We start from the raw sequence: 22,964 nt of genomic DNA, 5'->3' as shown, positions 1-22,964 counted from the left end.
CACCAGTGGCTAGTATATATAAAGAAACCCGAAATCCCCAAATAGAAAACCCTAATCCCTGACCCCATTCCCGTCGGTCTCTCTTTCCCTTTCCCGATTTCGCGTCTCCATCGCCCTTGTTGACCGGAAAGTGTCCGGAGACCACCATGAGTGCTAGCCCATGACCTGTATATTTGATTCGAGCCATGAATCTATGAATTTAAGCCTCATTTCGTGCAACCCGAGCCCAAGTCGCATCTGTTCATCATCGATTTTCCGACCATTTTGCCCGCGATTTTTTCGATGTTAGGCAGTGGGTCGATGGTATTTGAGCTCTAGATCAATTTCGAGCAAGCCTAGCTCGTTTCCCGTCGCCCAGCGGTTTTTCCGGCGAATTTCGCCGATGTACCGCCGCGAGCAGCCTTTGTTCCGAGTTTAGCTCGATTTGCTTCGATTTTTGAGCATTTTAGACTCGATTTCCAGCTTGTTTCCAAAATCCTTGTTCAAGATTCGCAGGCTTGCGGGGAGTGAGAATTTACCCATTCAATTTAATTTGATTTTCGACTTGTTTATCACAATATATTGATTTTTGTTTGGGTTTAACGTTTTAGGTATCGAATTTGGACGATTTCAAGGTATTTTTGACAACCTAAATTAATTGCTGAATTAGTTGGTGTGATATTTTGGGAAATTAAATTGGTTGCTATTATTGTTGGATTAGTGAGTTGAATGTTTGACTAGAAATTGACCGATAATCGAATAATCTTGAGACTTTGGAAAATAATCCGACTTTGAGAATTTGGGAATTTTAGTTGAATTATTGGAATAAATATTTATCGGCTTAGCGAATTATTTAAGGTTGCATTTGGATGATGTACTTCAAATCAACCCATTCCATGTTTATATAAGGTTTCATGCTAATTAAAATGGATTTCAAGTTCACCCATTAATGAATGCATTTGAAATTCATTTTACGTTGTGTAACTAAAGTTTAAATGATTAAAGTATGCATTTAAGATTTTATCAGTTGTTTTATTATTAACAATAAAAATATAATCAAAATCTTTGTATTTCAAATCCATCCATCCATATGCAACCTAAATTAATATAGCCCAAGGATTTGAAGTTGGAAGTTCAAGTTGATCGTTTGGACCGCGGTTTAGTGGTTAGATATGTTACGGCAGAATAATGGTAACACATAAATTACATTTATGCATATTCATGTCCCGTTATTTGTACTTATGTGATTCTTTACTATACGTATATTAAATACCTAATTTATGTGTTCATTTGTTTGAAACATTTTATGGAATTTAGAAATATGACATGTTATTTTATGGCATTCATCTTGAGCCATATCGTTCTTGTTAACTGTTGATGTTCATTGTTATTCAACACATGTTAGTTTTTGTATTGGGATTATGTGTGGCTGTCATGGGTGTTAGATCGGACACATCATGACATACATAACATATTTGGGTAGAGCGGTTTAGTTGCGTGACGATGTGACTCCCTATTTATTGTTGGCTTGGGCATTGTTCCAGTTGTTATTGTATCGTTTATTGACTTTTTATTTACATGTTGCATTTGAGCCAAACATACATTGCATATTGCATTCATAGATATGGGTATACGTCACATATGTTTATCAGCATTGTTGTTTAACTGTATATACAGAAGAATGTAGATCCCAAAATCTAGGTTCAAAAAGGAAAACTAAATTACATTGGAGAAACACCTTGGAGAAATCTCCTTGTACACTGTTTTTCTATTTTAATATAATCTCCATGTACTTCAATGTAATTTAGTTTTCCTTTTTTGAACCTAGATTTTGGGATCTACAGTCAAATATGTTGGGTGTCCCAACACAAGATTCAATTTCGGGGTTTTAATCCAATTATTGCTAGGGAAAACGTCTTTGAAGCAACTACACTTCTCAATTACGTCAGTTTTCTGTTAATAGACTCCCGCTATACTCAACATACTTGTTTGTATGTCTTATGAATCATTAAAGTACAAACCTATCCTTGCACCCCTTGTGCGAGCAACACCTTTTATCATCATTAAGAAATGAGTAGGAGATTTCCTCCAAGGTGTTTCTCCAATGTTGTAATTTAGCTGTCCATGTTGATCTTGAGATCTCCAGCCAAATATGTTGGGTATCCAACACAAGATTTCTCCAAGGTGTTTCTCCAATGTTGTAATTCAGTTGTTCATTTTGAACCTAGATATTGGGATCTCCAGTCAAATGTGTTGGGTATCCATATCCAATACAAGATTCAATTTCGGGGTTTAATCCAATTCCCCTTGATAGACAATTAATTTGATCACTTGGTATAACTTTCGTTAGCAGATCTGCTGAATTTTCCTTTGATTTTATGTAATCAATAGAAATAATGATATTAGAGATCCAACTATCACATGACATCATGTCTACGACATATATGTCGAGATTGACCATTACACGCACCTTCATTTACCATGTAGTTGCCAATAAGATTGCCTCCTTCCACAAGTTTTGGGGTATTATCAAATTCAAGAACAATGCATCCATTTTGCAAAGGCTCTATTGTTCTATTCAATTCTAATTGAACGATCAACTCTTGAAGACTCATATCCTGGCGTTTATGTTTAAGATAGTTCTTGAAGTCTTTCACAAAAGGCAAATTTTCAACATGACTGCCTTGGATCGATTCAATCATGACCTCCTTGGAGTGATTCACTACGATCAATTCCTTCATCGTGTATTTCTTGCATGATCGTCGCTTGCAAATTTTGCACTTGTGCCTTGACAGGCTTGGAATCAACGATTTTAAATAAAACATCATCTAACTATGAATTTCTTCAATCGAAATTTTCAAACATATATTTCCTATCAAGTGACTCAAATAATTTCTTTTCATTCCGACTATTTAGAAATCCAAGTTCTAAGATTTTATTTCTTGCAAAAACTTGGATTAAAGCACAATTGATTTAAAAATTTGAAACTAGAAGAAAACTATCGAATTTAATTCAGAAGTTTGAATTTTAAGCATGTAAACTTAGAAAATCCAAATTCAAGCATATATATCTTACAAATTCGGATTTTTAAGTGCAACAGTTTTAAATTTCTCACATAGAATTAAATTAGAGAAGAAGAAGAAAAGATGAAAAATGGTGTGAAAAATGCAAGTGCAGGAGATCTATTTATACTTTCTGAATGGACTCGAAAAGACACGTCTTATAGCGGATCTTCCAAAAAAAAAAAGGAGAAATTTAGGCCAAAAATATCAAATGAAAGTGGTATTTTTTCCATGCACTATTTCTCCATATTTCACAAGGCCAAATGACACTCTCGAGCAGCTCCAGCGAGAGATGTGGTCGAGAGTACAAGTTTAATTGTAATGTACTAGTTGTGATTCTTTTAAAAACGACCCAAGTTGAGAGTACAAGTTTATTTGTAACATACTAGTTGTGATTCTTTTAAAAGCGACCCAACCTATTTTCGCTCCTTTTCTTAAAATAATTTTACATGGGTAGTTCTATGTCTCCAGTGGGTTTTGATTTCTTTAGAATTACATGTACATAAAAAATAAGAAATTTTAATTAAAAAGGAAACAAAGATAGGTCGTCACTTTTAAAAGAATTGCAATAAGTGGATTCCTAATAAACTTGTACTCTCAATCACTTCTATCTTGTTGGAGCTGCTCGAGAGTGGTGGTCTTTTGGCCATGTGAAAGATGGAGAAATGATGCATGGAAAAATTGCACTTTTTTGTGAAACAGCGTATTGTCGGGGTGCGATAATTGAGCTGCTGGGAGAACGATTGAAGCGTGTTGCTTAGGTTGCTGTATGATTTAAAATAGTTTGAGTTGTATCGTTCACATTAGTTATAACTTTTGGTAAAACAACAAATGTTCGGTCCTATAATTGGTATTAGAGTCAAGATCACCTGTTTGATTATCAAGGATTGCAATTATTGGAAGGGGATTGTTTGGGTGTGATAGTTGTCCTTGCTAGGAGAGTGATCGAAACGTAGTGTTTAGCAAGTCAGGCTGCTGTATTGTTCATCATATCTCTCTCTAAGACACGTTTATCTATCAAATGCATATTGGAGCCCTTTTTTGTTTCTATACCAATGACCTTTGTTCTGCCTTGGGTTTATAAAAAAATCATTGGATTGCTTATTTTCTCACCATTTCGAGTGTTCATTTTATTTCATTACAGATTTTACTTGCACTGTAAAGGGGGAGCAGTAGGACATGGCTTCTTCCTTGTTACAGATTCCGGTGGATGATTCTGTTTTTTTACGCGTCACCCACTCCAACATCAAGAGTTTTTCTGCTGATATTCGTTTTTCTCTACAGGTGTGTGCCATTTTGCCAATCAAGTTTCTCTTACCGATGCTTGATGCTTTGGGTCTTCTCTTTTATTGTTATGATTAAACTTCTGATCACAATCAATTTTATGAATAAAGTTGTAAATGTAACTCTTAATAGTCAGTACCTTGTGTGTTTAGGTTGACTCATCCAGGTTTACCATGAATATGATCACCACTGCAACTTTTCTTAACTAGTAAATTGTGTTACCTTAATTACGAGCATCATAACCACTCCAATCGGTTTTCGCATGGAATATTGTTAGTGATTCCTATTCAACTTTGATGCTTGGCATTTGAACCAATTTGGTGTTAGTCAGAAATGAGTAAGTGATTAACACATAGGAGAGTTTGTTGTCTTGTCTATAGCTGATAAATGTTGAATTAAATTTTACTATCTGACATTGACTGGGGAAAGATGTAACAAATTTTCATTCTAAATTGTCCGGTCTACCATGCCAAAGTTGGGTTTTTAGTATAAATAACATCCGAGGGTAAACATAAACAACTTGCCTCTATTTTCTTGATTCATAATTGTGTTTGTATGTTGTTATTAGATGACTGTAGAAGCTGTCAAAGAGAAGCTGTGGAAAAAGTGTGGAACTACTGTTGATTCAATGTGCCTCGAGCTTTATGATGATTCAGGGGACAAAGTCTCAGTTCTAGGCGATAACACAAGACCTCTTGGTTTCTATTCCCCACGAGATGGGTTAGTATATTGCATGTTGTTGAACTCGGCCTTCTTTTGTGAGTTATTATAATCTTGTGATCTTTTTGCTTTCTAGTGCCTCTTCCGGAATCTTAATTGTATTATTTTTCTGCAAACAATTATTTATATGAACAACAGTGGTGGGGGTGGGGGTAGTATGTTTGCGTGGCTGCGTTGTGGTTTTCTTCATGATAAACGGGCATTGAAATATTGTTTAGTTGAATTTCTCTACTGTCATCAGAAAACCCTGATATCTGATTTCACATGCTGGTTACTTTTACGGGGGCTATGTTTCACCTTCTATCGATTCAGAATAATCCATTTATCATATTCTTTGGATTTGAAGTTTGAAATTTACCTTCTATTTCTGTGCGTGTTGTTTTCCTTTATTTCTTGAATATGGTTAAGTTTGTATTACGTATAGTTATTTATTTTACAGAATAACCATCGTGCATATCCACTTATGAAAAGTTTGTGCTTGTTTGTCCGTTATGTAGGCAATCTGTAGCATGAAAATCTGTTCACTGGTTTCTTTTTTTTTTCATTGTTTATTTTTTCATCCTCTTTTTAAATGATGCACAGCTAGTTCTAATCTACCCAAAAAATTTGAACTCTGATATAAATTTTGTATTTTTGGTTTTGTTTGTGCTATAGACCTCGTCTATCTAACAATTTATGGTTGTATTTGCCAGCTATCGGCTGCATATCATTGATATCGATCCATCATCTATAACATCTGGTGGTTGGCTGGATAACACTTCCCTTGTGGAGAAATACAAAATTTCGGAAGAAGCATATGACAAACTTGATGGTATGGAATTTTCTTGCTAGACCGATTTTATTTTTAAAAGGTTACGGAGCTAAATTAGGACACTCGAGTACATTGAGTCCATTGTTCATCACAAGAAGCCGTTGGACAGGATTGAATAATATTTAGAGCAGTTCGGCGGCAGGCCCGTACTTGAGATGAGGGACATGAGGCGGTCGCCTCAGGGCCTACTGATATGATATTTTATTTAACTAACTTCAAATAAAAACAAAAAACAGAATTTATTCTTCTATATAAGCCCAATAGTTTCAAAGATAAATAACTTCATTTAAAAAAAAATTGTATTGACATCTGGTTACACAAAGCAATTACATTGTTTATCATCTCTTTCAGTTTGATATCATAATAACCAGTAATTTAGGTAATCGAGTTTTATCATTATATTTTACTTCAATTATTAAAATTTGGTATTGAAAATTTCTATTTGTTTTTTTTTTTTTGTGTGTAAATTTTGATATATCTATGTTGTCCGATCTATATCCCAAGAAATGACTATTTCTTCTTATTTTTTTAACATTTGATTGATAATACAATAAATAGTTGCTGTTAGAAATACAGAACATCATGTGTTTTTCAAAGCACTAGTCACAAATTGATTACTTTTTCTATCAGTTTGTCTGATTTTTTTAATAAAATGAATGATAAAATTATACGACTAAAACATACATATCTAAATATTAAGTTATAAATGCGTTTCAAATCCAAGTTATACAATTTTCTAATTATAATATATAGAAATTTATTAAAAAAATATTTCTTTTCACTATCTATCAAGTAGTTGAATCACATTATTAGCTGAGATTAAAGCAACTCTTTGATCGTGTATTTAGCTTTATGGAAAAGCAATTATGTTAGTTGGGGGATTCTTTAGTGTATATAAAAAATTTGTTATAGAATTAATCAGTTTTGTTGGCTAACTCTATATCGACCCTCTAAATGCCATTTCCTTTTGTCTCAGTGACTTTATAATGTTGGTACACTTTTTCTTTATTTTCACATGATAATGCCTCGTATTCATCATTTGGTTTACAATTCTTATCCTCAGTTCGCTAAATGCTTTCTTTACATGGCCTTGAGTAATTTTATTATCACATGTTTCAGGTACTTACAGAAAGTTAAAAGAAAAAATGGGATCTCAACATTCCAGTCACGAGTCTAAAGTAAAAAATCAACAGAATATTATTTTTTGCCTCTTGTTTATTTCATATTTTGACCTTATCATTATTTCCTGCAAACAGATTTCAGACAGCTACATGGAAGATCTCTGTGTGAATATAAAGGTTTGAAAAATCAAATTCTTTACCTTATCTAATGACAAATCGAAAATCTTGATACGTCCTGATCGGATACTTTTTGTGACTTCTGATTATTAGATTTGTTTTCAAATCTTTCAATAAACGACAATTTCTTGAACCCGCCATACTCATGTTCATACTTGAATATTTATATATTTTTATCTTCCATTTTCTTTCTGATGATTGAGGTGGGAGTCGCGGGATAAATCCAACACATCTTTCAATAAAAGACAATTTCTTGAACCCGCCATACTCATGTTCATACTTGAACATTTATATATTTTTATCTTCCATTTTCTTTCTGATGATTGAGGTGGGAGTCACGGGATAAATCCAACACAAATTTTTTTTAATGCACTTGACTTGCATGGAACAAACTTCATGACATGACCTTTTTATGATGACCGGGCCATTTCATTACCTCTGTTTGTTTTTCGGGACCATTCGATTCCTTCAAAATAGAACTAACATTCAATATGAGGATTAGTAATTTTTCTACTTGTGGTTTTGATTACATCGTGTACTTATGACCGCATTGCGTACCGTCTATGACGCATATCACATTCGAATTTTATAAAGATATTTAATGAAGTGTTCCATGCTCTGTTAGCATTAGTATTCCAAGTCAGTTATACTGTAATTTCTAGATGTCAGGTGAGCATTACACCAGTCTTACACATGACTCAGTGAGGTTACCAAGAAAGTAATCTACCTTTAATACCAAAGAGATCAACTTTCAGTCTACTATCTTGATAGGAGCCTCCTTGTTGCTTGATTGTTCTAAGAAAATATCTGTCCGGATAATTTACTCGTCCTAGATGGAAACAATTTCCATTTCAAATGTGTGTTAACTTAGCCATTTGATACAGAGAGGAGAATGATTTTTTCTAAGTGGATCCATTCAACTACTAGCATATAAATTTCAGTGGCTCAGATCTAGATGACATTTGAAAGAGAGCAGGCTTGTAATTTTGTCAAGTACCCAAACTTTTCAGTTCTGCTGTTTTATCATCTAGTTTGATTTTTTGAGGTTATATCACACCCAGATCTGACTTGTTTCATTATCTTTATCTTATGTAAAAGATCGGAGATAGATGTCAAGTTGAACCTGGAGAGAGAAGAGGGGTTATCAAATTTGTAGGCATTGCAGAGACTCTTGCACCTGGTTTCTGGGTTGGAGTTCAGTACGATGAACCTTTGGGAAAACATGATGGCATGTACGTTTCTCCCAGCTCTATGACATTTTCTACAAAAGTTGTGTGCAATTTTTGAAAATTAATATTTTTTAGTGATCTATAGCCATGAAAAGATTAAAAGTATTCTATTAATCATAACTGAGACTAAGAACCGTGCTGGCTAAGGTTAATATAATTTCCACCCAGTTAACATGTATTCTATTAACAAAATCTTGTGGAGCGACCAATAATATTCTTATTTTAAATCCTGGGAATTCCAATTCTTGTTATCTTGAAATGTGGATGAATTAAAATCTTGTTAATGTGGAGATAAAGGTTGGGTATCTATAGGAAAATGTTCGAGGAGATTGAGTCGAGCTTCCATTCAAATTTTGCAGGGTGAAAGGAAAGCGTTACTTTGATTGCCCTCCTCTTTGCGGTGGAATGGTCAGACCAGATAAAGTGAAGGTTTGTGCGCCTATCGATATAATTGCAAATCCTAGATGCTCATATAATGCCAATGAGAGGTGTGGGACATTTACATGCCTTAAAAACTTATGGTTTTCTTGCTTATCTATGAAAAAATAATTGAAATTTCAAATTTCCCGTGAAGGAGGAGATATATTTTAATCAATAAAATTTAGGCTGCTTGGATCTGTGTTAAAATATTTTCTGAAAATAATTGGCCAATGTTGCATTTATCTGGATCCCATCCTTTTACCTATTACCGACATATTCCTCTTTAATGTACGATCCAACAGAATGCAGATAAGCTGGAAAATGAGAACAATTTCCCCCGCCTTTCCTTTCTTGCATTTGTTGCTGTTATGTTATGGCAAACATGGGATGGAAACCAAGATATGGTTTAGTGAGTAAAATAAAAGGGTAGCCAGGGTGAGAGGCAGGGCCAATCCTAGGAAGGGTATGGCGAGAAAAGATTTATTACAACTAACTATGAAAAATTGTGAAAAATTGATCTTGAATTTTTAGCTGCGAAGTCATCTATCGATATTTCATAATTTAGTTTTTCTAGAAATTTATTTTCAATTGAAATCATAGCTAATACACATTCAATCTTTGCTTGAACAACTTTAATTTAGAAAAACCTTATTTCTCTACCTTTCATTTTAATTGAACATCATTAGGTTTAGTGAATTAAAGTTTAGGAATGCCAAAACAAAAATAAAATTACAAAAATTTTAAAAAAAGTTGGGGGCTTTCTCTGGCCTGGGCTTTGCAGCACCTCCGCCGCCTTGGCTGCGCCAGGGCCACCCCTGGTGGGAGGAGTTGCATTTCTATATAGGGGAAACAATCTTTGTCCTTGGATGTTTCAATCGCGGCATTGACTGATTTCGATAGTTAGCTGCCTTATTACTTGATGGTGGCTAAATAATTAGAGTAGTGTTCTCTACTTCCAATTTTGTTCATGTCAGGTTGGCGACTTTCCAGAACGTGATCCTTTTGAGGAAGAGGAAATATAAGTCAAAATGCAACGTATATTTGTGTTTTTCTATTCCATGCACAAGGAGAAAGGTACTGTGAATCACTTTTCTCGGATCCTCGTATTATACGTTGGTTCAAGTTTCTATAAATAGGAAAAGTGGATTTTATCAAGGATCATTACTGTTTGGTTGGAGTGATATGATTACAAAGAGATTATTTATAGAATGTTAAATTTTGATAGATAAAAAATGATATGTGATAATTATCGAGATGTTTGGTTAGATGTATTGATATAGTGATTATTTTAAATTTTTTATGTCAATGGACAATTTTACCCATAATTAAAAAAGTATTGAATACACTTCACTTTCTCTTCTCTGCGCTTCCTTGGTTTTCTTTTTGGGAAAGGTTTCACCCTTTGCTCTTCTTGACTTTTTCTTCTCTCCGCTATAGAGCATTTATGCAAATGGAGAATTCTTTTGGATCTCGTAGTTTCTCGCTTCGTTTTTCTTGTACCATTTTACCTCACTGACAAAATAATATTTCCAAAATTTTATTATTCATTTTTCAATATCTCAATTTTTTTCCACGATAAAAATTATTATTATTATTTTTTTCCGTAGATTAAGTGAAAGAAATCTTCTTGTTTCGCTTTTTTTTTTCTCAAGAAACAAACATTGTTTCCATCATTTTATGTATTTGTCACCATTTCATCGAGGAAACCATATATCATCCTGCGTTAATTATGACACAGTTAAATGTTATTGATGATTTATATTTTATGAAAGGGTATATTGGTAATGTAACTCCAGTATCATTCCATACGCACCTAAAGCTATGTTTGGTAGCTATGATAAGGGAATGATTATTAAATAATAATTCTTTATCTTATGTTTGGTTCATTTTTAATTTAACATGGAGGCCCTTGATTACGATGGTAAGCTCTCACTATTTATGTTATTTGTGTGATTAAATATATTTTCTTAAATGTGTGATAATGTATAATTTTTGAATAGTCATAATGATAAGATTGTATATTAACCATAATACCTTTGAATTGTTTTCTTCAATATAATATGAAAATTAAAATTAGTGAAAATTTAATAATTAATATAATATTTAAATTTTTATTATATTTTTTTTATAAATTAATTTCATATATTTTTATTATTTTTAATTATTTTAAAGAAAATAAATTGTAATGCAAATGTATCTTAAATTAAATTTTTATGAAAATAAATATTTATTAAATTCTAATTTATTTTGTTTAATGATTATCGTAATATTTTCAAATATATTTCTGATAAATATATTTAAATTAATTTTAATAAACATAAATCATAATTATAAATATTTAATTATCTATCAAATTATTTTAAGAATATTTATAATTATTTTAAACAAACAATAATATTGTAATTATTTTTAAACTTTATTTAATATTAACATTGTTATTTTAATTATTTAAGTAAATGCATATTTACAAATTTATTTTTAATAAATATATTTAAATTAATTTTAATAAAAGTAAATTATAATTATAAATATTTAATTATCTATCCAATTATTTTAAGAATATATATTTAACTAATATTTCGGTCATTTTGGTCATTGCAATAAAATTTACAAAATTAATCAATCATTTTAAAATCATACCAAACACAATGTTATTTATCTCATCATACTATTAATCAATATCTCATTTTTTAATCACTCTAATTACTAATCATTTACTTATTCCATCACACGTACCAAACGGAGCCTAAAACGGAGCCTAAAAGTATGTAATAATTGTCCCAGAAATTCGAAATAAGTCATATGCATAGTGCGGGCCTCATGTGAGCCCATCGGGCTGTCCTGAACTTGTATACCCGAGTAGAACATGTGATAAGTTGTGAAATTTTTATCAATCTTATCTAATCAGCGAAACCAAGTTCACCCACATGTTTTCATATTTGTTTGTCATTGCAACCCAGTCCACCCTTGTATGTTTCCGTNCATCCAATAGGTGAGTGACACCTCATCGGTGCTCACATAAGTGTGTGCAGCATATCAAAATTAATATCAAAACTCTACATATACATATATATATATGGTGCTCACATAAGTGTGCACGGTAGGTGTGCAGCATATCAAAACTCTACATATATGTATATACAAGATTTGATGTTTTCACATAAATTTTAATTTTCCATGAAAAAAGAAAGGGGGCTAAAATTTTAATTGTTTTTTAAGAAGAAACAAATTTAGTGTTAGTGAAACAATCAATGAAAATTTTTCTAATTAGTTAATCGATCTGGGGCATGTTATATTTGTTTAGTAATTTTTTGTGAAACGGTATTACGAATTTTTATCCGTGATATCGGTCAATTATGTACATATTTAAAAAAATAAATAATATTTTTTGTGATGTTTGAAATACATCAACTATATTAATTTAATGCACGTTTATATATGAATTTTTTTTTTTTACGGCACTCTTATGACGAATAAAGAAAAATGAAAAAACTCAAATTGTTGTACTAATATGAAATTTTGATTAAACAAAAGATTAATTGACAAAATTAAAAATGATATTGCTATTTTTTTTCTTTATAGGGGAGCACGATGTCTGATACACGCTTGGAATCTACTTCGAAACATCGTGTAAAAAAGTGTAAAAACAGACAAAAATCAGGAATAATTTGTAAACACTTTTAACATGAGTAAAAATAATTATTTATTAGCAATTCTCAAATAAAAATAAATATTTCTTAAAACATTAGAAAATAACATTATTATATGATGTGTTTTTCAATACTGTTGAGATCGAGTTAAAATTTAGAGAGTTAGGTTTCTTTTAAGTTGTTCTTAACAGTTTTCAGACTGTTAAAAAATAGTCTTGAACTGGACCAGAAAAAGTGTAAGTGTAACGTTCCAGCTTAACTAATGATATGTTATATTTGACAGTTTAACCATAAATAACTTGAAATGAGGTTTGTAGTAATATAAGTGTGTAATGTAATAACACAAGTATTTTATGGATATTTGGAGATAAAACTCCTAAGTCACCCATTCTTGCTAAAAGACTTTGATTTTACGTCGTCTTGTAACAAACTACTTCAGTGATAACTTATCAATGCTTATGAAACTCTTAGTGATCAGTTTACACATCTGAGTATTTAAGAACTCTCGGTTCACCGGACAACAAACACAAAACCCAACGGTTAGACTTGACGGCTTGAGTTGTTGGTGTAGCGCAAACTGATCCATGATGATCTGATATGATTTTGATGAGCATGTGTTAGGTTGAGTAAAATTGAAGTATTTCTTGTAGGAATGCTCGAAAATCTTGATAACGCAGATTGAAAGATGTGTGCTTGTTGAAACTGAATATGCATCTATAAATAGTTGAGAGCTTTCAACGACCAGATAAAGCTTTTCAGTACTAGTTCCCAACAAAATGACATTGTACCTTTCAGGCGCAGTACATATAATTAAATGCTTATTTGATTTTGCAACTTATTGCTTCTAACTTCTGAAAACCTGCTTTGACTTTGGACATTTTTAAGAAACTTTCTGTCATATCGAAAGTTAGTGGGACACTGCTCTGTATGCTACAGACCGTTTTTTCAAATCCCATAAAAGTCCACGGAATTCTGTTTACAAATATGTGAGATTCTATAAAAGTAATAAAAATATACCAAATTCACGGAAATCTTTCATTTTAAAAACATTATTGAAAATCATTAAATCTCTACGTCCCACTAAATTTGAATATTCTTCTCATCTATATCTTATAATTGTTGTCTTTATGTTGCAAAAATCCTTGATTTTAGTCATTCCTCACTTCTTTCTACTCACTATGAGCCAAATAGCTCACAAAATTTCCTAATCGTCACTCATCACACCTAAACCCGAGATTTTCATCATGGTGCCTTCACATGTTCTCCGGTTTTTTATTATTGTTCTTCGGTTGTTCTTGCTGCAATCACTTCGGACACGACAAACTTTTCTCGTGCTTCGTTTCTTGCCGACAATGTCCAGCTATATATGCTCAACACTTTTCATCTGCTACAATTTACTCCTCCTGACTAGAAAGCCTTCACATTGTTACTTTGTATACCACTATAGCACGAACTATTGCAGAAACATCATCTCATTTTTGGAGGATTTTCAGGTTCGGCTCTCATTTCACACGATCAGGAACCACTAATGATTAGGTATATTTTATGGTCCATTTTCATCACTCAACCAATTGCTGAATTTCATGCAATATATATATATGATGGTTTTATATGCATTGATGATGTTTGTTAATATATCTAAGTGGACTCATTTAGTTTTAGCTGTTTGGATCAGTCCAGGGATGAATTTGTGAGCTTTATTTGGATTTAAGTTCATTCTTCCTCACTTGATCATTCATGCTAAAATATAATAAATGTCACTTGCTTTGCAAATGGGATATTTGGTCTGGGACGTTACAACTCCTTTTCTTGTTTATACCTCTTCATCTTTACCTATTTTGCCACCACATTTACTTGGCATCAACTCCTTTGTTCACATTTCCAGATGTATGTAATATTATTTGTTCATCCAAATAAAGTTGACCATAAGTTGGTCATTTTATTCCTTATGACTCAATATATTCTCTTTTGTCATTCAGGAATAGATTATATCTCAAAATTTAATGATCTAAAAGTCTCTCGTACTCATTTTGACCAATCAAATTTGTTCACCGTGTTCCATCGGCAATTTTTTAAGTCGGAAATAAATTACTACGAAAATTTTCTTTCACAAGATACGTCAATAACCGATCAAGTTTCCCAGCATGTCAGTGAAGGCTGAGAAAATGCAAGCTTTAGCTGACCATTCCTTGAAGAATGTTCAATCAAAACAGCTGAAGAAATGCAAACAACATCTTGTCAGCTAGGAAGAATTGTGCCAAGTGAACCTAGACTGATTTGTAGGTGATACATCTATTCTTATGTCTACTCTGGAACACTTTGGCACGTTAGCATTTGGTCTTATTTTTGCTTTGTTTTTGTATTGGTGGCATGACTTGGCATATTTGATTGATGTGAACAGCCAGTAGCCTGTTTTTATATTAACATAGATCGACTGTTCGTTGTTTTACCATTTTCATTGTTTGTTGGGATTATGGCATGATTACATTTCAAGGGGAAATTCTGGGGAAATTTTCTTTAAAACGGCCAAAAGTAGCCTATTTTATTCAATATTTTCACGTCATTCCTACCACTATCATAGTACTTATAAACAACATCACTTCAAGCAAACTAATATCATAACTTACAATCAACTAAGAAATTATACAACTTCATTTCTTTTAATTATTAAAAGACTATACAAGCCATAACTTGACCAAAAACACTGTTTATATTTCTAAAGCAGCTCAATGGCCTACTTCACAACATCTTTTTAACTCCAATTTTCCTGCCACCTTATTCTTGATATCTCATTTTTCTAGATTTAACTTTCATGAAATACTTTCATCCGTAAATATTGTTTGCCCATGGAATAAAGTTTTTTAATATTTGGCAAAGTGATAACCCCGAAATAGGTAATACCAATATTAAACCCGAGTCAGCATATCACAACCATGATTTGGCCAAAGAGTTTTTTTTTAAATGGCTTTACAACCTACTTTATAGTAAACTCAAGCTCTATCTTCAAAACCAACTCATAGTGCTTGCTATTTGAAATGAGACCACTAAAGCACCACACATTATTTGTTTCTTTTATCTCCAAATAATAAACTTGGCCATTATTTTGGCCAATGAAACTTTTGTAGAATAGTCCTCTAGCTTACTTTATGAAACATAATTATTAAACTATTTAATAAAAATGTATATTGAGATACATTTACCCTTAGATTCACCATGTGGGTACGTTATATGGGTGAAAAAACTCTCACCGAGCACGAAATCGTGTCAAAGTTGTGAACTCCGACTTATCAAACCAAACGATTTGAACCCCAAATCGGTTGTTATTTTTAACTCTCTCGGTAAAACACAAAGTTAAGAACTTAAATTATGAATTTGATTAAAATTGCAAAAGAAAAATTCATGAAAAACATCAAAATTAATTGTGTTAATATGAATTGAGATCATCATCTTTTACCACTAAAATTGAAAATAAAAACTGCAAGAATATGCTAGAAACTAAGAAAATTAATATGATAAATCTGGAAATAAGTGAACTAAAATTAATAAAATTCACATAACATTTTTGCTGTAGAGTTTTGAGTTGATTGATGAGTTCGTGTTGGCTTTCCTTCTGATGATTGTCTTTTTCTGTTCGCATTCCTCCAACTTCTTGGCCTATCTTCCATGATCATCCATAGTGTCTTAACTTCCCCCGACGTGGACTTCCCCAACATGGACGTAAGTTTGCCCTGTTTCTTCTCCAACCGCTCAATTCTTCACCTGGTGGGCTTCTACTTTTATTTTCTTGGACCTACAAAAATTTAATTTTTTGGCCAACATAATAATTTAAATAATTTTGAACATGAAATAATTTAACTCATCCACAGGTATTCAGCAAAGGAATCTAATTTCCAAGTAGATTCTACAAAAAAAATTAAAAATAATTTGGTACGGCAAATTATTCCTTCGTATTCACTCCAGGTGCATCGCATCTACATAAACCTACATCAAACCATCTTTTGACACACTAAATGCATCAAGGATCCATTGCCACAAAACCATTTGATCCATGCACGCTCCTTTGCTTAGTTTAACACTAGAGCGTTTCTTTCTCACAATGACATGGACAAAACTTGACCTATAATCCTCGACATATTGGAGCAATATCGGAAAATATACGAGGGGCCGCATAATACAGAGCAAAAATCACCATTTAGCATAGTATCTACCGATGCACATAGGAAACGTCAATATCCAATCATGTACTTGGACTGCACATCCCAGTACATCTTTGTTTGCCTCGAAATTTCAGCTCGTTCCTCAGCAGCCCTTTCCTTCCAGGACTCTTTGCATCTACAAACGGGCCGCGTTAATTACATGTGAGCTTACAATAAGAAAACGTTAACGAGGGCGATGCAAAGTGAAGTTACGCTACTTACTGCTTCTTCAAGAGTAGAGATAATTCTATCATGTGTACCGCGTTACAATACACGCCCACCTGTATCAAGGACCAAGATTTCTAAAATCAGACCGATCACAGGCTTCGCTGAAATTAACTCACACCAAAAAAAAAGGGAAAAAGTGGGAAAGGAAAATAATTGAACAACAATGTATTCTATAAAGATCATTAAGACAGGAAAAGATTTCTCGAATTATCATCAATCATGGTCCAGTGCATCTGAAGTTAAGCAAAACCTTTGAAATTGCCCATGTGTTGGAGAAAACAACTGTCCCTGCTATTTAACCAAAGCATTTGGAGTTTTGGATAGTTGTACGGGTATTAGCAAATATAACTTTTGATACGACTTACTGCTGAGCTATGATTTGCAACATAAAATGCTATTCTTGAATGTGCAGCTATGATTTGCAACATAAAATGCTATTCTTGAATGTGCTGATGCAGTCCTTTTCTTTCACTAGTTGAATTACTAATTGCATTAACAGATCTTCCGTAAAAGTTCACAAGTTTCAAATAAAATTGTCAAAAAGTTCTTGGTAGCGACAAGAACACAAACATGTCCATAGTTCCAAGGGATTGCGTTTCGGATGTAAGAACATAAATATATCCAAACTCCTTTATGATGGTATGGCATTATGATATCTAACCTCCCTGCAAACAGGACACTTTGATCCCGAACATGCTGCTTTCGGGCCTTCGAAGATCATTACAGAAGCCGCAGAGCAAGCACAAGATTTGCAAAAGAGATGTCCGCAACCCAAGGCATATGGTTTGAAAACCAGTTCCTGGAAAGGATGACATTCGAAAACCGGTTACTGAATCACAACGAAGGTATACAATGTAAAAGGGGAAGAAAAAAATCTTACCAAACAAATGGGGCATGTTAGATTGTACTCTAATTTGACCATATCTGGAAGCATCAATGTCATTTTGGGCTCTGTGGTAATCAGATCACAAGAGAATGGATTTAGGGGTTCATCAGACCTTCCGCCGTTAGATTTACTAAAATTGATGTAGAAAGCCCCGAGTTCTATCAACCAAGGTGATTGCAAAACCTCTATGTGTTCGGAAAGCATTTTAGATTTAAATTTCCTTCCGTTGTCCGAACTGTGTACCTAAGAAAAATCATTAGGACATAAAAATAAGTGGTAGCCGGGAGATCCAGTGCATCAAAAAGTATTGACAGAATTTGTTATAGCTTACTTTATCATATTTCTTGAGGATTTTCCTTATAGCAAGAGCATTCATGATAACATACTCGATTAACATTCGGCATTCTTGTTCCGTGGCTTGCTGGGGACTTTGAAAACATTGGCGCACAAAAGTAATGAACCTTTGAATTTTATGCTCGTGAAGATTGAGAAGGTGCCTCACTCTTGAACTAAAACATCCAGCTATGTCCGAAGCCTCCTTTGCCAATTCAGAGAAGAACTTCTGGTCACACACTACAAGATGCCCAAAAAAAACTTTTGTTACGATGAAATTTTTTGTTTTAAGGTGTAGTGTATGTGTTTTTTTAAAATTAAGACTTCCCCTAACTATGTAATATTTTTGCACATTTTGGACATTATTTGATGCCAAATCCTAAAGTTGGGAAACAACAATTAGCTCTACTATCCTAGAACATGGTGTGTAGACTGTAGTTGGATCTCAAACAAGGCCTATATACTTGAGACAGATACAAATAAAATCAAGATCATCCATTTGCATTTATTCAATCTCGAGCTCGATCCAAGAATGAAAACTTATCTATTGACTAAAGAATGCTACATCTTACTCTTGTTATGTCTCAAGGATCACTTTAGTTTCCATATCTCTAACTCGGGGAAGACTCAAATATCAAATTCGTAAAGCATCAAGTCAGAATTACAAGGATTCCTCAAGGTTATCCCCAATAACCAACCGAGTAATTTTTCCAAATGTTTTTATGCAAGGATCAAAATTGCTGAATCAAAACTAATCATCCTTTCTGCATTCTGAAATGTAACCAGCAATTCAGCTTCTAAAACAAATTTTTCCTGAGAATTTAGCTACCAAGAACTTCGTCCTCACCATAAACATAATCATCATCAACAGAAAATAACTACCAACAAACAGATAAAAAAAAGAAACAGATTATTCACCTGGGCAAGATTCGCATTGGCAAAGCCGAGACAGCGCATCGCCTTTTCCATTGTTGACCTCATAGGAATCCTTAAGATCCCTGCATGTCCTGCAACTTTTGAGCACTTTCTTGAGCCTTTTATACTCGACGTGACTGCAGTCTTCTAGAAACCTCTCCTGATGAGCCTGCAGATACTCCGTAAACGCCTCCCCAAATTTCATCCCGATTGATTCTTTTGCTTATTAAATCGCCAGATTCTCAGAACCCAGAATTTGGAAGGAAGAAAAAAGGGGCTTCGATTTGATTCTTCTCTCTCTCTCTTTTCCCTTCTCCTCCTGAGTGTGAGACGGGAAAAGGTGGAAGTGGCGGAGAATGAAACGGATAAGAGGAGTAAAATAAACTATTGTCCGGATTTCTCGGCGGCGACGAGGAATGAGACCTATTGAATGAATGGGGAGCTCTGCTCTGCATGTAATCTGTTTTCCTCGTACACGTGTTTCGATTAGGCCATCACGTGTTTCGATTAGGCCATCTTCGTAACCTCGCTCTATCTCGGCCCGTCAGAGGTGGGGACGGGTGGCCCACTAACCTTTGCAAAAATCCAAACCCAATCCAATTGAAATTATAAATGATACGTAAACCATTGAAATAATATTATAAATAATTTAAACTGTTAAAATAATATAATAAAAAATTGTCAGGTTGGCTGATTTAGAGCTGTCTTCGACAAAAACATGGCTACGATCGCACTAAAATTTTAAAATTTTGAATTTTTTGATATTTTAAATTGAACTCCAGTTAATATTATATTATTCTAAAATTTATACATAAATTTAAAAAAAAAATTAGACCACACCCAAATATACATGCGTGTAGCTCTGCCACTGCCCTGTACACAGAGGGTGGTGATAGATAGATATAGAGAGGGGCTGTTATGAATGTGTTGGACTCACTTAGCCCCGAGTGGGCCAGAGCTGAAGGCGATGAGAAACTAGACTTAAATGATCCGAGGGTGACGGATAAATTTCCGGGCATCCCTTCACTGCCGGTGTCGGAAGCTGCGACCGGGACTATACTCGTATCATCACGAATTCACGATCCATAGCTGCTGCCATTGAAGAATTTGCTCATGCTTCTGCTGACACTGAGGAGGAAGCCGAGGTTAGATGAAAAAACTACTTTCAATTCTCATATTTCTGAAACCTTGAATATCAACTTTCTTCACTTATTTGAACTTCACATTCTTTTGAAGTCGGAAAGGAAAATGTACTGTGGGCATGAGTTCAGTACGTTAAACGCATTGTGATAGGATTTTTCACTGCAGAAACTTAGAGGGGATCAGAGCCTGGGTGAATTTTCTACTCGGTGGAGACGCATATATATTGAATGATCGGCTAATGCTTGCTGAAAGAGGCTTTACGGTGCTGAACTGGTTTGCAATCACTGGACGGCAATGGTTCAAGCATCTTGTAAGAACACATTTCAAATGCTGAACTGGTTTGCAATCACAATGCTGCATTTTTAGCGTTTCTCGAGGAAAATGGACAGCAAAATCAATATGGGCTTATAAGCACGACCGTAGCCGGTGCCCAGAGTTAGGGGACAAATTTTCAAATCATATATCTTATAGGGATCAGAACTTAAAATTGTTGTCTTTTAAAATATTTNCCCCCCCCCCCCCCCCCCCCCCCCCCCCTCCCCCCAGTCCATGTTTAATTACAAGGGTGTGAGAAACATGATCGTGCTTGCACGGCCTCTATCCATAGGCCCAAAACACGACATAGGCTTATTATCGTCCAAGATATAAAGTGTGGTGGTGGATTTTTACCAGTTGATTCTTACGTAGCTGAGGTTGTTTAATACAAGGTTTATGGACCTCGTGGCGATTCCGAAAGTGAGATATCGTTATTTCCGGGAATAGCAGATGCAATATATCCGAGAACGAAAGAAGAAGAAAGGAAGGCAATACTTAGGCATGAGATTTTGAGAGTTGCGAGGGCCATTCAAAGAGCTGCCTATGCTTTGAGAGGTGAATTAACTTGATATTTTGAAGATGGTCTCTCATAATTGTGTGGCAAAGTGTGTATATGTACATAACTGGAGTTGTACTCTTAAGGCTTACATGATTTTAAGTCTATATGTCCAAAGATTTACTTTACATATTACAAATGTCTGCGTCGATATATTAAACTACTAAAGAGTAACTTATAAACTCAAGAATATTACATCACCTAGTAGGAAATTATTTTGAGATTATACACTTTTTAGATTTATAACCTAATATTCGTGCTCTCAATGAGAGTCGTTGTAGCGGAATGATCGACCTAGAAAAGGGTTACCGTGATATCAATAGAAAAAGGTTATCATGATATCAATGTCAATAAAAAAAATTATAAACTGGATTAAGGTGCAAAAGATGAGTGAAAATTATCAAAATGTGTCGTCGCGAACATCAACATCTCAAGAAGTTGATAATATTACAAATATCACACATCGATATATTAAACTAATAAAAATGACATAAACTTAAAGAATTTTATATCATCTAACAGATAAGATAAGTTTATTGGGATGACACTGTTCTTGGATTTAACATTACACCTATGGTTACCTTTTGTTAGCCTTGATCAAATTCATGGTTCCCAAGTTGATGGCATCTGTTCTAATGGACGGTAGAATCGAAATTGAACCGTTTGGACAATTAAAAACTGAAAGTTTATTCCCTTAAAATTTTACAACGAAGAATAAAATTATAATTATACAATCTGTGAGATTATCAAATGATCAAATCGGTTTAAAAAATTACCTATTAAATTATTATATATTTACAAAATCTGATAATAATTTACTAATAAAAATAAATCATATTCATTTAAATTATATAAACTAAAGAATATATAATATTACCTTTTTGGGATTTGTAATCTTATTATTATAATTATCTTTAAAGTTTTTTTTTATAGTTCACTTAAGTACAAACCTAAGATCTCTACTTTTTCGGAAAAGAGGCTTGTATCATTGTACCACAAATATGGGGGTGGATTTTAGTCTCAAGACCGATAATTTCGGTGGTAGGTCGGAGAGTAAAGATTTTAATTATATTATCATAACTATCAAGGATTTGAGTTAAATTATGAATAATACTAAATGTACAACTAATATATCGTTACAACGATATTTACAGCCATTATATCGCGATATTTTACTGTTATATCGCGATATTTTGTATTCAATATATAGTGAGTTTTTGACAAATTAAATTTTTTGTGTTGTACAAATTGATGTACAAATATGGATGTACATGTAGCATCACTCTTAAATTATTACAATTACTCGATAATTTTGAATTCGATACAAGTAACAGTGTGTTTGAAATGAAGAAAAAAATGGATTTGTATTTAGAAATATCATTTTCAATGTTTGGAATGATGAGATTTTTAAACATGATTGATATTTGATGAGATTTAGTTTAAGTAAATGAATTTTTTGCAAAATTGAAGATATTTTATGAGATTTCAAGATATTTGAGTAATGTAGTAAATAAAAATCATTTTAATATTATTTTTTGCATATTTACCTCATAAATTTTTTTTATTGATTTTTCAAACTTAATAAAATAAGATATCCATGAAATCATCTACAGTAAATTCAAACTTTATTATTATTNAACTTTATTATTATTATTATTATTATTATTATTATTATTATTATTATTATTATTATTATTATTATTATTATTATTATATGTAAAATTCATGTAAAATATTTTTATACTTAAAATTTATGTGAGTTGTTCAAAACATTATTTAAATTTTAAAAGTTTAATTTATTTTTGGTCAAAACCTCATGGTAAAATTTATTTTATTTCTTAAAAATTATTTAATAACATTTCTTGTTATTTTTCAGAAATAAAATTTTTGTTTTATATCATGATAAACAATATATGAATATTTACACGATATTATTAAT

At 33.0% G+C, this 22,964-nt stretch overlaps 2 protein-coding genes across 8 annotated transcripts; one reads left to right on the top strand and one right to left on the bottom strand.

Moving 5' to 3' along the window:
* The first annotated feature begins 19 nt into the window (after positions 1–19).
* LOC140971526 (tubulin-folding cofactor B) lies at positions 20–10,103 on the top strand. 5 transcript variants are annotated; one of them, XM_073433830.1, is made up of 9 exons: positions 20–506; positions 591–614; positions 4,186–4,325; positions 4,894–5,045; positions 5,738–5,856; positions 6,976–7,154; positions 8,253–8,386; positions 8,743–8,812; positions 9,778–10,103. In XM_073433830.1, the coding sequence occupies exons 3-9, from the start codon at positions 4,221–4,223 to the stop codon at positions 9,823–9,825; spliced, it is 807 nt and encodes a 268-aa protein (XP_073289931.1). In that variant the 5' UTR covers positions 20–506; positions 591–614; positions 4,186–4,220; the 3' UTR covers positions 9,826–10,103. The 5 variants fall into 5 exon arrangements, with proteins under 5 accessions (XP_073289931.1, XP_073289934.1, XP_073289933.1 ...); XM_073433833.1 differs by having other exon boundaries at positions 20–614; positions 6,976–7,034; positions 7,113–7,154; XM_073433832.1 differs by lacking the exon at positions 591–614 and having other exon boundaries at positions 20–495.
* Positions 10,104–15,866: 5,763 nt separating this feature from the next.
* On the bottom strand, positions 15,867–19,480 carry LOC140961498 (probable E3 ubiquitin-protein ligase BAH1-like). 3 transcript variants are annotated; one of them, XM_073420070.1, is made up of 7 exons: positions 19,015–19,480; positions 18,095–18,336; positions 17,758–18,006; positions 17,539–17,676; positions 16,872–16,930; positions 16,643–16,785; positions 15,867–16,243 (listed from the first exon to the last, which is right to left on the bottom strand). In XM_073420070.1, the coding sequence occupies exons 1-6, from the start codon at positions 19,214–19,216 to the stop codon at positions 16,680–16,682; spliced, it is 996 nt and encodes a 331-aa protein (XP_073276171.1). In that variant the 5' UTR covers positions 19,217–19,480; the 3' UTR covers positions 15,867–16,243; positions 16,643–16,679. The 3 variants fall into 3 exon arrangements, with proteins under 3 accessions (XP_073276171.1, XP_073276180.1, XP_073276161.1); XM_073420079.1 differs by having other exon boundaries at positions 16,662–16,785; XM_073420060.1 differs by lacking the exon at positions 15,867–16,243 and having other exon boundaries at positions 16,277–16,785; positions 19,015–19,479.
* Positions 19,481–22,964: the final 3,484 nt, after the last annotated feature.

This window comes from Primulina huaijiensis, chromosome 2, assembly GCF_012295235.1.
Source record: "Primulina huaijiensis isolate GDHJ02 chromosome 2, ASM1229523v2, whole genome shotgun sequence".
NCBI lineage: Eukaryota > Viridiplantae > Streptophyta > Magnoliopsida > Lamiales > Gesneriaceae > Primulina > Primulina huaijiensis.
Note: the sequence above shows the minus strand (reverse complement) of the source record. Positions and strands in the feature narration are given on the sequence as shown.